The 16,356-nt window shown below is 41.8% G+C and overlaps 1 protein-coding gene across 3 annotated transcripts in view; it reads left to right on the top strand.

Moving 5' to 3' along the window:
• Window positions 1–16,356, top strand: part of FAM120A (family with sequence similarity 120 member A) — a 44,863-nt gene that overhangs the window by 13,798 nt on the left and 14,709 nt on the right. For 2 of the 3 annotated variants that reach the window (XM_083869307.1, XM_083869305.1), the window contains exons 4-10: window positions 4,114–4,242; window positions 4,764–4,860; window positions 5,941–6,041; window positions 6,331–6,614; window positions 7,289–7,370; window positions 10,683–10,907; window positions 13,224–13,398. In XM_083869307.1, coding sequence (XP_083725433.1) covers window positions 4,114–4,242; window positions 4,764–4,860; window positions 5,941–6,041; window positions 6,331–6,614; window positions 7,289–7,370; window positions 10,683–10,907; window positions 13,224–13,398 — 1,093 coding nt within the window. The remainder of the gene's footprint in view (window positions 1–4,113; window positions 4,243–4,763; window positions 4,861–5,940; window positions 6,042–6,330; window positions 6,615–7,288; window positions 7,371–10,682; window positions 10,908–13,223; window positions 13,399–16,356) is intronic. The other variant, XM_083869306.1, reaches the window with a different exon arrangement.

Below are 16,356 nucleotides of genomic sequence, written 5' to 3'. Positions count from 1 at the left end.
CAGGGCACTGCCCAGACTAGTCTTGAAAACCTCCAGGGCTGGAGTGTGCACAGCCTGTCTGGGCAGCCTGCCCTGTGGTTTGACGGTCCCAACGGTGAAGATGCTTTGCCTTGTGTGCAGTCTGAGCCCTTCTTGTTTCAGGCTATGTCTGGTGTCTTTTGCTCTTGCACAACGTGCTGCTGTGAAGAGCTTGGCTCTCTGTGCTCAGTTACCTTTCTGTGGGTAGTGGAAGGCTGTATTGGCAAAGCCTTGTCTTTGCCATGCTGGATAAGCCCCATTCCCTCAGCATTTTCTTTCCAGAGCAATTAACTCCTGATTCTGACAATCTGGATGGCCTGCAGAGCCAGCTCAACTGTCCTGACACATGGCTGGAGCCCCAGACAGAGTGCAGTGCTCTGGGGTGGATCAGCTGTGCATTGAGGAGTGGGATCCCTGGGTCTGCCAGCTGTGCTCCTGCTGCACAGCCTGGGGTGCACCCCTGGCTCCTGTTCAGTCTGCTGCATCTTCAGCCCCAGCTCCCTTTTGGCACACCTGCAGCCCGTGGAGTATTCAGGGGTTATTCCTGCCCAGGTGCAAGGCTTCACTTTTCTAGCTATAGAATTTCCGAAGGCTCCTGTTGGCTCATCCCTGTGGCGTGTCAGGGAGTTCTGGATGGCAGCCCAGCCCTCAGGTTTGGAGTGTGCTGGGCTGTCCACGGGTCTCAAGGAAGTCTGTCTGTATCACATCTTTGGCTTGTGCATCTGCTCTCTCCTTTGCTTTCTGACATAATTTGTGTTCCTCTTCATATCTTCACCCTTTTTACTCACCAGCAGAAAAAAGATGTTCCCTGTGTGTTGCCTCACAGCAACCGAATGTTTGAGTCCCTTTTTTAATGGTTTAAAAATGAAGCTGAGCCAATTACCTGTTTCAGGCAGGCACAGCAGTAAATATGGTGTTGATTAGTTTCTGCAGGCTTTGCTGTCTGAGGACCGTGGGCAGCTGAGGTGTTCCCAGAATTGGGAGCTTTTCCCAAGTGTAGCTTAGGTATGTTCTACACTATACTGACCATCCCATGGAGTTGTGCTTATGTGAGTCTGTTCTCTTCCAAAAAGCATTTGTGCAAATGTATTTTGTCAAACCCAAGACATTTTTATCTTGTTGCTTTTATGTTTGTAATGTTACTTTGCGTCTCATTTTGACAAATACCCCTCTGTAGTTCATTGCCTTTTCCCACCTCATCTTTTCAGAGTGCACAAAGAAGTGACTTGTGATTTTTGTCAGTGCTCTGTCACAAACTGAAGGAGTCCTTTTACAACTAGCAAAGAGACTGGGCCCGTCTCAGGGGTGAGCTCTTCCACCTGATTGCCTGCAAGTGTGGGACCAATGCCCATGTTTGCCTTCCAGAATTGATTTTCTGTGTTGTTGCTTGTCTGAAACATTTCTCTCCAGGATAAGGGAAAAAAAATAATTTCTAATAAGAAATTGGTAAAACATGCTGCTGCTTTTGCTCTAAAATGTTTTCTGTCACAGTAAGAGTAAGTTTGAACCACCAACACAAGCTCTGTAACTTCCACTGCAAGCCTGAATTTTTCCTATCCCTAACACGCAGTAAGACTTAGCTTGATTTTAATTCACAGGACTAAAAACTTTCTTTATGGTTCAGTACAAAACCTACAATTTTGGATTTCTGGAAAGTTCTGAAATTAATAGAAATATATTTTATTCTTTAATAACGGGAAAGTGCATCTTACTTCGCCATTTTAATTTCAAACTTTTGTGCAGTATAGGTCATGATACTCTTAGTTTTGAGGATGTTCTCACATGCAGTGGATGTCTTTTAAACAGAAGAAAGTCCAGATATGTGAAATGTCTCTAGATCTGTAAAACATACTTTCAGAAGGATGTCTGGAAGTCTCACTTCAGGATTTAAGAGTATGCTCTAGTGAGATATTGAGGCTGTTTACAGGCAGCTAAATGGGAGCAATATGCAAAGTGCGCCCTTGACAGGCCTCACTTGGGCTTCAAACTCCCAGGCCTGAGCTGGCTGTTAGTGCCAGAGTGATGTGGTGTCTTCTCTTGATGCCAGCTTTATATGGTTTATTCAATATTGCCATCACAGAGATGATATAAATTAACAGGAGGTTGCTTACTCCTGTCATCCACTGTGTTTCCAAGCAGAGATTGCAGGAACACTCAGGGAGCAGTGCAGGGTTTCTGCAAGGGCTCTGCAGAGAGCACATCCAGCATGACACAGCCATGGAATGATTCAGCTGTTTCAGAGAGGGTAATTGTTACACATACGAGGAAAATGGGAGGTGTTCAGCAACTGACTTGGATTACCAGGAAGAAGAAAATCTGTTCCTTCTTCTGGCAAAATGGGGGCCAAATTTCATCGCCAATATTTGTGGCTCTAAGCTTACTTGTGAGTGTGATCTATTTTTAGTATTGTTGTCTATATTCAGAGTTCACACTAGTGTAAACTTAGATTTTAGTATCTGAGATAGAAATAATTGCTCTGCCACTGACTACACTGAACAAAAGTGTTCTTAACTGTTCGCTTTTCCCAAGGGCATGGACTGACAGAACATGGGCGAATGGTCTTAACCGGAAGGGGAGGGCAGGTTTAGGTTAGTTATTAGAAAGAAATTCTGCCTGTGAGGGTGGGCAGACCCTGGCACAGAGTGCCCAGGCAAGCTGTGGTTGCCCCTGGATCCCTGGCAGTGCTCAAGGCCAGGTTGGACAGGGCTTGGAGCCACTGAGGCTGGTGGAAGGTCCCTGGCCATTGCAGGGGGTGGAACTGGGTGGACTTTAGGGTCCCTTAACAGTTCTGTTTCTGTGTTTAATTTAGGCTTATAAAATACAGAGCTTATCTCTGGTAGAGAATGACTAGATATAGAATGAATATCCTGACATTTGTAAAAAGTAGACATTAGGAGATGGAAATTAATAAAAATGGATATCTGGCAAAAATTCCATGGTCTAAATATGAAGAGGGCAGTGTAAGAAATCATACCATAAATAGATCAGATAAGGGCAGGGAAGAAAATAATCACATATGGTAGACACCATATAAAAGGAGTTGTGGTACGAGTTTTAAATTTGCAGAGATAAAATTAACAAGGTATTGATCAGAATTTTGCATAAATGTTTCTGACAAGACTGAATTGCACTATTTTCTAGTAAAATACGATCTCTTTGTGTAGAATGCCATGAGAACGCATAAAGATTTTTCAAATTTTTTTGTGTTTTAAAAATAGAACTGGTAAATCATAATAGTGATCTCTCAGGTTCTGAATCACTGAATTTTGCAAACAGACAGATTAAAAGATGTTAAAAGCAGAAACCTAGCTGCCCATATAGCCCAGACAGAGTGCTTCAGAATTGTGCAGAGGTTTTAGCCAGAATTTTTAGAAATTGCTCAGACCTCCTCTAGAATGTAGGACACATGTTTGGAGACCTGGTTCCTGGCCCTGTGAGCCTGTGCAGCACTTGGGATGGGAGCAGAAGCTGCTGATGGTTGAGGAGTTTTTCAGATTCAGCTGGCAGCACTGCTCCCTCCTGGAATTCTGTAGAGGTCCAGGATGGTTCCTTGGCCTGAAGCTTCTGTTCCCCAGAGGATTACACAGGACATATAGGAGCAGCCACTCCCATAATCATAGGCCAAGTCATAATTTATTTTCAGGAGTAACTGATTGAATGCTGAGCTGCAAGTCCAGGGTTTCCAATGGGTCTTTTTCATCAATTCTGATATCACTTTACACTCTGAAAATAAACTGTCAAAATATTTCCTGGTGTATATATGTGAATGTATGATGAAGGTTATGATATATGATGAATCAGATGAAGCATTTTGTACTGGAGGAAATGTGCAACTAGAAAGCAGTAAAAGAATCAGCGTGGTTGACCTTGTTTGTTGCTGGAGCTGATACTTAACCAGCAGGTTTACATAGAGCTAAGGTTTCACATATATATAAATACATGGTAATTGTGTGAGTCGCTGTTTAAGGTGAAGTCTTACAAACAAAACAGAAGGCCCGGAAGTAGTCAGACATTAGATGTGGGGACAGGGGGTTTGTTGCAGACAGCCAGAGGAGTTTCAGCAGTGCCCTGCTCACGTGCCTCCCTTGCTCACAGGTACGTGCTCACCAGTTAGTTTTACCACCGTGCGACGTAGTGATCAAAGCCGTAGCCGACTACGTCCGCAACATTCAGGACACCACTGATCTGGATGCCATAGCAAAAGATGTTTTTCAGCATTCGCAGGTAAAGTAGAAAGCCAAATATTGTCTTGGGTTTTTTAATCAATTTTGCTGTACATTTGTGTTGAAGAATTGCACTTGATAAAATAGTGATTTGATCAGTTGATAATAGGTGTCTGTTGTTGATAATAGGCTCAGATGTCCTAATTTCATGTTCTGTGCTTTCTGAGGGTGAAAATACTGTGTTTACCCTCAGTGCTTTAAATTCTTTATAACCAGAGGGGTTTGTAGCCTAGCTGTGTGCACTGCCTTTGAGAATCAGCTGTACATGTAGACTGAATGTTTAAACTTTACCCTTACATGGGTAAGGGTAAAGTTTAAAGCTTTATAGCAGAATCCCTTACATGGGCTGACATAACATTTCCTATACTGGAGCAGTGCTGCAGCCCAGGAGGGTCCATAGGCATTAATCCTGAGATGTGGTGTGCATTAACTACTGTACATCCTTGTGCTGACCTGCAGGTGACAAACCTGGGTGTGCTTCTGACAGATCTTTCTTTTTTTGCTTCTTTTTTTTAATTTTAGTCTAGAACGGATGACAAAGTTACTCGGTTTAAGAGAGCGGTTGCTTATTACTCGGCAACTAATAAACCTATGCCATTTCATCCACCACATTACCTGGGTAAGTACTGACAGCAGCCAGGCTCTTCACTTTAACTAAAACCTGGGGTAACCCTAAATCAGAAATGCTATTGGTGGCAGCATCTTACAAAAATGTTTATATCTTCTGTCAATTCTCATTGACCTGTGTAGATGAGGTTTCAGAAGAAGGTTTTTATAGGATATGTGCTGAGACTGTGTTCTTGTCTCAAAAGAGAACAACCTGGATTACTTCTCTTTTTAGCTATTGCAGCATCTGGCAGTGGGACTCCTGAGAGAGTGATGCTGTGGACAACAGAAGTCTGGTGTCCACTCCCATTCATGAGGACAGTTGCTGTTTTTAGTCATTAAAACATATTTTCTGTTTCTCACTGGCCTTGCTGTTGTGTTTTAGAAATGCCTTTATAGTCTTTGATTTTTTTGGTGTCATAACAAACCTGCTCAAATTGCAGCCACACATTGTTGCAGTGTTGCGGATTATTCTCAAGGCTTAAAAATTAAAATGTGTGATCACAGATTTCCTACTCATGCCCCATCTTAACACTAAAATGTCATTTTAGCTGAAATTTTCTAAAGATCTTCAGTTACCACACTGGTACACTGACACAGATTTTCCTGCTCTTTTTGAGGGTGTGGGGTGTCGTTATTTACATCCAAAGACCTGCATTTAAGGATTTAGAGGTTACTCTAGGTCAAATATTCAAATGACAAAATGCCAGCATTCTGTATCTGCGTGACATTGGCAGTGTCTCCGTTATGGCATCTCTTGGGGTTTTTTTTCTTGTAAGCTACCTTTGATTCCCAGATAGAATAGGAATGTGCAGCAATGAGAGATACAAAGACCTGAAAGAAGGTGAGACACATAAAATACACTTCACAAGCTACAAAGTATTTTTATTGAAAGGTGAAAATGAATAAAACGGACTTAAAGGCATAGGAGAAAACAGTAAAGCTAACAGAACAAGAATAAATAAACCATAGAAGGAAAAGGACAAACAGAGTAACATTTGTGTCAAATACTGAATGTTTTCATGAGTGCTTGTGTTTTGTTTTTTTTTTTTTTTCTTCTCCTTCTCCTTTCCCCTCCTCCCCTGCAATACAGCAGCCAGACCGAATCAATTTGGTATGCCTGGGATAGTGCCACCATATGTTACTTCTCAGATGCTTAACATTCCACAGACCTCACTACAAGCAAAACCTGTGGTAAGTACAGCTTCTGCCCTGCTCCTTGGGAGTGGCCTGCTGTGCTCAGCAAGCTGGATCCAGGTGGGAAAGGTGTAGCCAGCTTTTTCAGTGGGAGCAGTCACTGACTGAATTTTAAATCTGGAACTGAAGTGATGCTACAGACTCTGGTGGAACAGTTTTTGTGGATGCTCACGATGTCTGAGCTTTAATGCATATATTTGGGAAAAGCCACTTGATTAAAGAAAGTATTTTGTTTTAAAAGCAAAGCCTTAGTTACCTTCACTTAAGAGAGATCCTTTTATTTTAGGCCCAGCAGATGTCCAGTCAGGGTGGGGCCCAAGGCCAGGGTCCATACCCATACAGCCTCTCTGAGCCAGCCATCACCTTGGAAACAGGTGGAAAAAGTCTGTCTGAGCAGAACAATTACAGTAACATTCCTCACGAAGGAAAACACACACCATTGTATGAACGGTCGTCTCCAATAAATCCAGCCCAGAGTGGGAGCCCTAATCATGTGGATTCAACCTATTTTCCTGCCTCTTCTACATCCTCGTCCTCTGACAATGATGAAGGCAATGGGGGTGCAGTGAAGTAAGTTTCTTGTGAGGACATTCTCTTACTCAGTGTCTGTTAGAGTAAATTTACTTTCAAAGTTGTTTGCCTGTATATTGTAAGAGTCATAGAATCAATCAGAGAATACCCTGAGCTGAAAGGGACCCACAAGCATCATTGAAGTCCAGCTCCTGGCAGAGTTGGAGTTTGCAGAAATCCACAAATTAGTGATATGATAGACCTTAAAAAGATAGTTTTGAGTGTCTATGGCTGCAGTCATGTGCATGGTTCAATTTCATCGCCTTGTTCCTTAAGCAGGAATCCAAAACCAAATAGTGTTGGGTGTTTTTCCTCTTCTGCCCTTATGTTTTATTGAGAGAGTGAGGTTTTGGTAAATGTCATAAAGCCTCCTAGTCCTTTACTTTGTATAAAAAATATTCCTGCTTCACAGTATAATTCATTAAAATTTCAGAAGCTAGAATCTACAGAACATCACTGAACTCATAGTGTTTACACATCCTAAATTTAGGTGTAATGTAATGTGAATGTCAGAAATTTTTTTCAAGACTCCTGCAAGTGGACATTTTTAATAGAAATCATCCCTTAAAATCAGAACATCTTGCCCAAAATTCCAGTCACAGACACCAAGGATTTATTTCACTGTCTTTCAAACTGCATTTTAGTATAATGTTTTTCTTTTTGTTGTCCCTCAGCCATGTCAGTGGGAACAAAATAGGCTGGGAAAAACCAGGAACCCAATCAGAAGGTCAAACACAGCTGGGAGACCAAACAAAGGTATTTCCTTCAATTCCAGGCATTGCATTTTATTACTTTGTGTTAAAGCTTTATAGCAGACTCAGAGGATGATTTTCAATATTGATCCATAGTATTTAGTGGAAACCTGTACGCTTTGTGAATTTCAAAGCAACAACTTTAGAGTACTGGAGGAGGTTTTCCAAGGACATTGTAGCATATACGTAAAAACAAACATGAAATAGAATGTTTTAGAAAATATTAGATACAAACCAGGAACAAATCAATTACCTTGTTTGCCCCTTAGCCAACTATCTCACCCTCAGATGTTGCTCTCTGGGTTTCCAGTAGTGCATGTTAGAGTCTTAGGAAAGAGTGTGACAGTCTTAAGTGTCCATGGAGTTGGCGTCCATGTCCTGTATCCCACAGGGCAGTAAGCAGAGCTCTGACACCATCAGTGTTAGCCACAGGCCACTGCAGGTGTATTAGAGCTCAGCTGAGGAGTTAAAAGTCCTTTATAACTGCATGGTAGGAATTTCACATAATACTTGTAAAGTAGCTCCATGGGGCCAGTTAGTGTTGGTGCTTAACTAGGTGCTTAAGGATGGGCTAGAATAAGCCCTTGAAAAATATTTATCATTATTAAATTTGAGATTTCAAACCACATTCAAATCAGGAACACAATGGTCTCTATTCAAAGTTTCATCTCTGTTTAGGAAGAACATTCAGAGCATTTACACTTAATATTTCTGTGCCTTGATGGTGGAGCTCTACACCAACTGTTAACTCTGTCAAAAACCCCTGATCTTGAGTTAGTTACACTGTGAGCAAACAGAATGTTTTCCCTGTACTTTTGTCATAGGAATTCCAGTAAACTTGGGCTTTTGTGCTTAAAATATCAAGTGGATGATTTCATCCATCAGCGGTTATTATTTCTGCAGACTACGCCTGTGATAACGGTGTCTGCCTGGGGATTAGTCACCGTATGCAAATGCTAATTTGACCTATTACATTCCTTTCTTCTCTGCTGGGCTGGGCTGTGTGTGCAGCCCTGTGGGTCCCCCAGCCCTGAGCTTGTCCTTTCCCAGAGACAGCCCCCACTGAGCCAGAGCTGTACCAGCACTCACTAAAGTTTCCAATAGATGAATGCACAGAGTGACTTAAATATATCCTGTTTAATGTAGTAATGCTCCTGGGCTTTACTTGCCTGTTTGTTTTTTATTATCAAACCACTTTGTCAGCCCTCAGTAGCAGGAGAAGGCAGAAGTACCTTTTGGGCACAACAGGAGGGATCGTGAGTACATTTTGTAAATGAACTCATTTCCTGGAAAGGTGAACATTAATAATTGAGAAAAGAGGTAGTACTTCCTTAACAAGTTGCACAGAGAAGCTGCCCCATCCCTGGAAGTGTCCAAGGCCAGATTGGACAGGGCTTGGAGCAACCTGGGGTAGTGGAAGGTGGTGGGACGAGATGGTCTCAAAGCTCCCTTCCAATCTGTGATTCTATGAGGGCTTCAACTGAGTGAGCTATGTGAATTTCTGAAGAAAAGTGCTGAAAATCTAGCATAGGTCAGGCAGGTAGCAGCACTCCTTTCACCTGACTTAAATGTCAAAATTCCTTGCAGTTATCTCACAGTGTGATTCTATATGACAAAGGTAAGCTCCTCTCATTGGCTGGATGCATATTTCTAAAGAAAATAATCACCTTTTAACTGTGGCATTTCCTCAGCTTAGGGTTGGGGTATTGCTGGAGCAGATGCAGGAGGAGCCAGGGAACTGCAGTCAGGGAAAGAAAGCATTGCTGTCATCTGGGGGATTTTCTCTTCATCCCTGTGTGCTCCCAGTAATTGGGAGTTCTGTAAACTTCTTATTGTGGTTCAGTGTTGCTGACTTACTGTTGTTGGAGTAGTAGAAGACAGGGAAAGAAGTCTTTAACCTGATACAGAAATATTTGATACTATAACACAGATTTAATAAAGGTGATATGAAAGCATTTAGTATTAGCATGTTGTTTTTGAAGTGTTCTGGTTTACAGGTTTTAACTGTTTCATCTATATATTTTCATTTTTATAACTCAAATCAAGTCTATATTACCAACTAAAAATGCAATCTTCCAGTAACATCCTCTTTGATTGTGTGATTAAGTGTCATCTGAAAAGAAGGTTGCCCTTTGATATTTTGCTAGAGCCTGTCTTTACTACCTACACCTTTCTGTAGAAGACTTTTGGAAGTTGTGTGGGTTTTTTTGTTGTTTGCGTTCAGGTTTGTATTTTTCATGGGTCTGAAAAATACCCATGAAAAATACAGCTTGTTCGGGCCTGTTTTTCATGTTACATGTTCTGTGGGATTTCATGCTTTGGCCATTTCCCTTTCAGCTTTGCTTTTCAAGTCTTAGGAAGCATATGAACTTCTTTACTCAATTATGAAAATACTCATGCATGATGTATCATCAAGGGATCAAATTTTGCTCTCAAAAGTTTTTACTAACACTGTAATAATTTATAGGTATGAAGCTAACGTGAACTCTTAAGCTGAAACCAGCTTTTGAAGATCAGGATTTTTAGGAATGAACTCTGAATTTGTTTTGGTTGTTTCAGTGAGAAATTAATATAAAATCCTTATAAGGCTGGAGGTTTACAGTATATTGTTATGCATCATATTTTTCTCATAAGTTTGTGAACTGCATTTCTAGAACTGGAATAGAATGTTTAGTCTTCCAGTCAGAAAACTTCACCATTTTCTCTTACAGTTTTCTCAGACAAAGAGCTTTTATGTTTACAAAAACCCCAAACAGCAAAAAAAGCCAACAACATTTACATGACTGTTGAGTTTAGACACTATGTATTTTACATGTTATTTAATTGAACCATGTAATTTTCTGTGTTTGTCTAGAGTTACAAGCTGAGAAGGGCTGTGTCTAGATAAATTACAGACTATGTGACTGTCAGTTAACGCATTTTGTTGGGAGTATCTAGGAAATACTGAGTTAAGAAGCCATTCACAGGTCATTAAAAGACCATCAGTCCACTTCTGCATTATCCAGTTAAAATGTTTAGAAAATAGTAATTTTAGTTGTTGTTAATAACTTAAAAGTTATTATCATAGTAAATAAATGAATAAATACCATATTTATTTTGTTAGTAATTTGGTTCTACTAGCAAACAGTGGCTGAAGGTTTCCTGAAAACCTTGCAGGCAGCTTTGGATAATGTATTCTGCACACTGCAAGAGCATGATGTGAAGATTTACTATTTTCTTTGGAGGGGAGGGGGGAAGTTTGCTGTTTCTCTTGGCTGATCTCCTGGTATGTTTCTGGACACATCCAAAGCACTTTATTTTGTATGTTCTGTTACAGGCAGAAGGTTCCTCTAGTGCTTCTTCAGGAAGTCAGGCAGCTGATGTCAAAGGGAATCAAACCAGTAATCCACAAATCCCATGCCTCTTGTCCATGCCCACCAGAAACCACATGGATATTACCACCCCTCCATTACCTCCGGTAGCACCTGAAGTATTACGAGTGGCAGAGCACAGGCACAAGAAGGGGTTAATGTATCCCTACATCTTTCATGTCCTAACCAAGGTATGACATTTGGAAATGAGGTACTGTGAGATAATGATTCTGTGAAGATAATTGCCCTGGCATTTCTGGCTAAAGAGTAACAGATTCTTACATCCTTTTTAATACTCTAACTTCTGGTCCCTTCTTAGTCATTTGAACCGGTTTCCCCCCTGTTTTCTAACCTCTGATGTGGTTCATTGTTCCAATAAATTTGAGATGACTATAATTAGAAGTGTTTATTTACAAAACTAATTATTTTTCCCAACTATTTGCAGTTATTTGTATATATCTCTATGCATGGGTGTATATGTCTGTGTGCATGTGTTTATGCAGAGTCCATTTCCATCTAAAAATTCCTGCGTATGTACTTTGGTGTCTGTGCCAAGTCTTCTCTATTTTCAGTGTTCAGAAGTACTGAGATTGTTTTCTCTCCCAATCTGATCCCTCCCATTACTGATAGCTGGCCCCAAGAGAAACACAGTGGCTCTAAGAAATCCCTTTTGTATCAGCAGCTAGCAAAGTGGCACTGTCCCCATGTCTATTAACCTTTATTCACCTTAAAAATCCTCTTCAGGACAATAAGGACCATAGGCAGATCCGAAATCCATCAAACTAAATGTTACTGCATCGAGGTTGAGGTTTGGATTTCCTATTTCCCACTTGTTTGTTTGGTACCACAGCTCGTGTTGCTGTTGAGTTCTTACACTTTTTTGTCAAAGACCAGTGAAGAAGAATCAAAAGGTCTGTGAAGACCATTGATGCCAGTTCTGTTTCACACTTTGCATAGCTAGATATTCTTAGCATGTTTAAATACTACTCGACGTTTAATCACAGAATCATTTGGGTTAGAAAAGATCTTTAAGATCATTGAGTACAACTGTTAACCCAGCCCTGCCAAGGCCACCACTGAACCGTGTCCCCAAGTGCCACATCTGCATGGCTTTTAAATCACCTCAGGGATGGGGATTCACCACTGCCACCTGAAGCCATTCCTTTGTCCTGTCCCCGTTCCCAGAGCCCGACCCTCCAGCTGTCCCCTCCTGTCAGGGAGTTGTGCACAGCCAGGAGGTCCCCCCGAGCCTCCTTTTCTCCAGGCTGAGCCCCTTTCCCAGCTCCCTCAGCCCCTCCCCAGCTCCGTTCCCTTCTCTGGACACACTCCTGACCCTCAGGCTCTTTCTTGTTGTGAGGGGCTCCAAAGTGACCCCGGGACTGGACGTGGGGCTCCAGCAGTGCCAGCACAGGGGACGGGCACTGCCCTGCTCCTGCTGCCACCCCAGGGCTGGTCCTGGTGTCCTGGTCCTTCTGGCCCACCCGGGCTCCTGTTCAGCTGCTGCCACGGCACCCCCAGGGCCTTTCCTGCCGGGCCCTTTGCAGCCCCTCTGGCTCAGCCTGGAGCTGCAGGAGGTCTCTGTCCCTAGAGAAGAGCTGTTGAACTCTGTGGTGGAATTCTGGGGATGCGTGTTCCAGGTTATGTTGCTGTTACCGAAAGAGACCTTTGAGTCATAGCCTCACATCTAAGGTAGTGTTGTCTGAGTTAAGCCTGACAATATCCTCATGTAACCACTTCAAGGTGTCACCTTCAGTATTCATTACTGGAATAGTTTAAATAGCTTTTTTTAAAGAGAAAGTAGCACAATGGAGTGTTTTCTTGTCAGTATTAAAGATAAAGGTTGATTTTTGGGGGCAGTGCAGTCAGTCATTTTCCAAGAATATCCTAACATGTTTGGATATGCAGTTAGAGAAAACAGTGTTGCTGTTTTGAGAGAAAATGTTGGAAGGTTCTTTCATGCTTTTTTTTCTTAAAAGGTACAAAATGCTAAATTTTTGCATACCTGTATTCCAACCCAGCCTTACTGGACTAGTTCCCAGTTAGGTGGTTTTTATCCAGGTGTGCTTTTGCATTGTTTTTTACAGTAAGTCCCCAATATGTTTCAAATTCTGCAGCAAAAAGTCAGACTGGTGTTTTTAGATAGCATGGATACTTTTTAAAATAACTGCCTGAAATCTAGATCAGCTTCAAATGTGCTTTGGCTGTCTAAAAGCACATGCTCTATTTCCAAGTGCCCGTATTAAAAGAGCAATATTAAGTTAATCATCATGTGTAGCTAGTCCAGACAAATAGGTGTGTGATGGAGAAGGGAAAGAGGAAAGCAACAGAACCTGGAGGAGATGGAGTAGTCTGGGCTAATCCCTGAGCTGAGATCTACTTTGCCATCACTAAATGAATCACATTTATCTTGACCAGCTGACGTGGGATAGGGTGGGATTGGGTGCATACCTGAATGCTGTTTGTTCACTGTAACATGTCATATTTCTTTGCTCTCTTTCATGCCAAAGGGTGAAATCAAAATCGCCGTTTCTATAGAAGATGAAGCCAACAAGGACTTGCCTCCTGCTGCTCTCCTGTATAGGCCAGTGCGTCAGTATGTTTACGGAGTCCTGTTTAGCTTGGCAGAAAGCAGAAAGAAAACTGAAAGGCTTGCTTTTAGAAAGAACAGACTTCCACCAGAATGTATGTACTGCAGAAGCTGTGCTTTATTCCCCTTCCCTGTGCTGTGGTTTCAGAGCCATTTGTACTGCAATGTGAATGGGAATTGTTGCTAAGATCCTGTCAGAGTAGCTGATGCCAGAGGAATTTTGGGCCTATTTGATGCCGTGGATAAGAGAAAAAGATGTTAATTTGAAATTCTATTTCCTATCATAGTTTAAGAACTGTAAATGCTGCCATTTCTAAGCAAGCTCTGAGGTTTGGTTTTGAATGTCTGCTTAAGCTGCTGCCAGAACTGCAATGAGTGATGTTAGCTTGTGATGTCATTTCTGTGTATGGCAGAACTGGATTTTGGGAATCTTCTATTCTTTGCACCCACATACAAATCTGCCTGCTTTTTTCAAAAATGAGAGGTGCATAGGTTAACTTGCTCTGACTTCCTGCATGCGATCCTGAAGGTACCTCAGGGAACTTTTCAAGTATCTTGTGTCCTTCAGGTATTGACATATAAAAACCTAGTTTAAACACCACAGAAATCAGGGTGTAATGTAACCAAAGGTAGACCTGGGTGAGGATAGACTAAACTTGAGCAAACTGCCTTGTCAGAAGATTCTTTGACTTGTTCAGAGATGTGGATGTTAACCTTCTCATTAATCTGAAAGTTGTCTTTTTAAGTCGTCAGTTTCCAGGAATTAGTGTCATTCCAGCTCTTGTTCTAGAGTGTTTTTGTTATAATGAATGCATACAGGGAAATGACTGAACTTTGCAGTAGCAGCTTATAAAGGTTACAGGAATGCTGAAGCATTCAGTGCACAGCGGCGGCAGCAGCACTAGTATTTAGATGTAGGAGTCTACTGTCACTGTGCTAAATTTAAGAATCACATATTCAAATGTATGAAATCATCATTCACAGGCTTCATGTGTAAAAGGATAAAAATAAGTATCAGTTGTAATCTTTATATTCATTCCTTTTGCTCTTTCCATTTGTGATTGTAAAATGTTTTTATACGTTTGTAGTGAAGATGATAATCTCCCAATGATGTTTGAAAAGCTTTTTATCTTTGCCAGTTACTTTGTGGAAATTGGCATTTACCCTGCTTGAATAATACCTCAGCACACCTACTCACAAACTTCTTACTTCTTAAAACTCACACAACATAGTGGCATTTCGGGTTACAAGGCCATTTCAGTATTAAAACAGTGATTTTATTTGCAATTGTCATTTATCCTCATGAGAATTCTGTCCTGAAAAGTGTACTACAGTCTTTTTTTGGTGAAGTGGCTGAATGCTGGAGGTCTGCTTCAGGTTAATCCTGTAAACCAAGAATGTTCTCTTTAGGCTACTGGGGAAGCCTGTATAATCTATTTTCTCTTCATTTATCCTGCTTTCCAGAGTTTATTCTCAGTGGAGGGTAAGCACACTGCTGCTGACTTGGTTTAGTTATGGGAGCTCTGGCAAATCTTGCTGCAGGATGCATTCAGCTACTGACCTACTTCTAGCTTAGGACTGACCAAGGTCTTCAAAAGACAAAATCCAATTTGAAAATATGCCCCAAAATTCCTTTCTTCGCTGCAAAGCTGACAGTGCCAGTAAAGAAGGATTTAGGCTGCTGTGCAGGTGTGGGCTGTGAAAGGGCTCAGGAATGCCTTTATTTTGGCTGGCTCTCTTACAGGGCAGCAAGTCTTGGGCAGTCTGTACAAGACTAAGGAGAAAACAGTGGCTGAAGCACTGATTAGCCTTCTCTAACTTTGCTGAGCACCCAGGCTATAATGAACTAGTGATGCTCATTCTCTTCCAGTGTCTAAATTATTTTGCTGCTCTCAAAAATGAGTAAGTTATGAAACGCAGTAATGAAGGCAATTAAGAGAAAATCCAGGAATTAAGGTATGTTAAGAGAATTTAGAAATTAGTTTCTGAAGAAATGTAAATGATCCTTAAGATTTATGTAGAGAGGTAATGAATATTAATATCTAAAATCCTGTAATCTTTGTTGTACAAACCAAACACTGGCAACTTAATAATAGTGCCTGAATAATTGGCAAGGATACTGCATGTGAGGGTTATGGGAAGCTGGGAGAAATGCATAATCAATGGACATATTTACTACTAAATATATAGATGGCAAGATAATGGATCTTTCATGAAACGGATGGCTTCTTGTCTTTTAAATCATTATTTTTGGTATGAAGTTTAAAAGCCAGTGAGAAGCAACAGAAGCAGCAGTCAGTGGGGTTCTTCAGTGATCAGTGTCTGCTAAGTGCTGCCTTTGCTGTGCATGGCCTCATCTCTGCTCCCAGAGGACAGGACATGTTGGGTCACAGAGTGCCTGGTGGTGTTTGGCTGCCAAGGGCACGGTGCTGACTGTGCTGCCCGGCTCTGGCAGGGGGTGCAAACCAAGGGTCTCCCTTGCTCTGCTCGTTGAGCTCTGAACTGGGTTTTTTCTGTGTCCTGATAAATACATGTGTGTAGTGAAACCATCTGCTCTTTCTGCTCAGTGACAAAAGGCACACTTGCACAAGCTGTCAGAGCTCCTGGTTGGATCCCAAGGTTTGTTATTTTAAGCCCAGCCACCTTGTGACGTGCTGTTCCCATCATGGATGTGCTCAGCCAGTGCCAGCCCTGCCAAGAGGAAAGCCGTGTCTCCTGGGCAGTAGCCCTTGTGCAAAATCAAGCATGCTGAGCTCAAGCTGTGCTATCAGGAAGGATTGTAAGGTTCAAAATCACAGTTAATGAATAAGACCAGAACCACTGGAGCTCTGCTTAGCAACCAGAGCTCTGCTCAGGTGCTGTGGCCGGTGCCTTCAGAGCCCATAATGGCACTCGGGTGTTCATCAAGCAGGTCACTGTCCTGTAGCTTGATGCTGACCTTCCTTGCTTGGATTAACCTTAGCATGTGGTGAGGGTACTGTTGAAAGTAGAGGTCCATAGATTGTGGTGCCTCGGGACTCTGTGAGTATTCAAATGTGCTGATGAGCAGTAGG

Source organism: Zosterops lateralis (genome assembly GCF_965231275.1).
Source record: "Zosterops lateralis genome assembly, chromosome: 11".
Classification (NCBI taxonomy): domain Eukaryota; kingdom Metazoa; phylum Chordata; class Aves; order Passeriformes; family Zosteropidae; genus Zosterops; species Zosterops lateralis.
The sequence above is the reverse complement of the archived record's forward strand: the minus strand, read 5'-3'. Positions and strand labels throughout refer to the sequence as shown.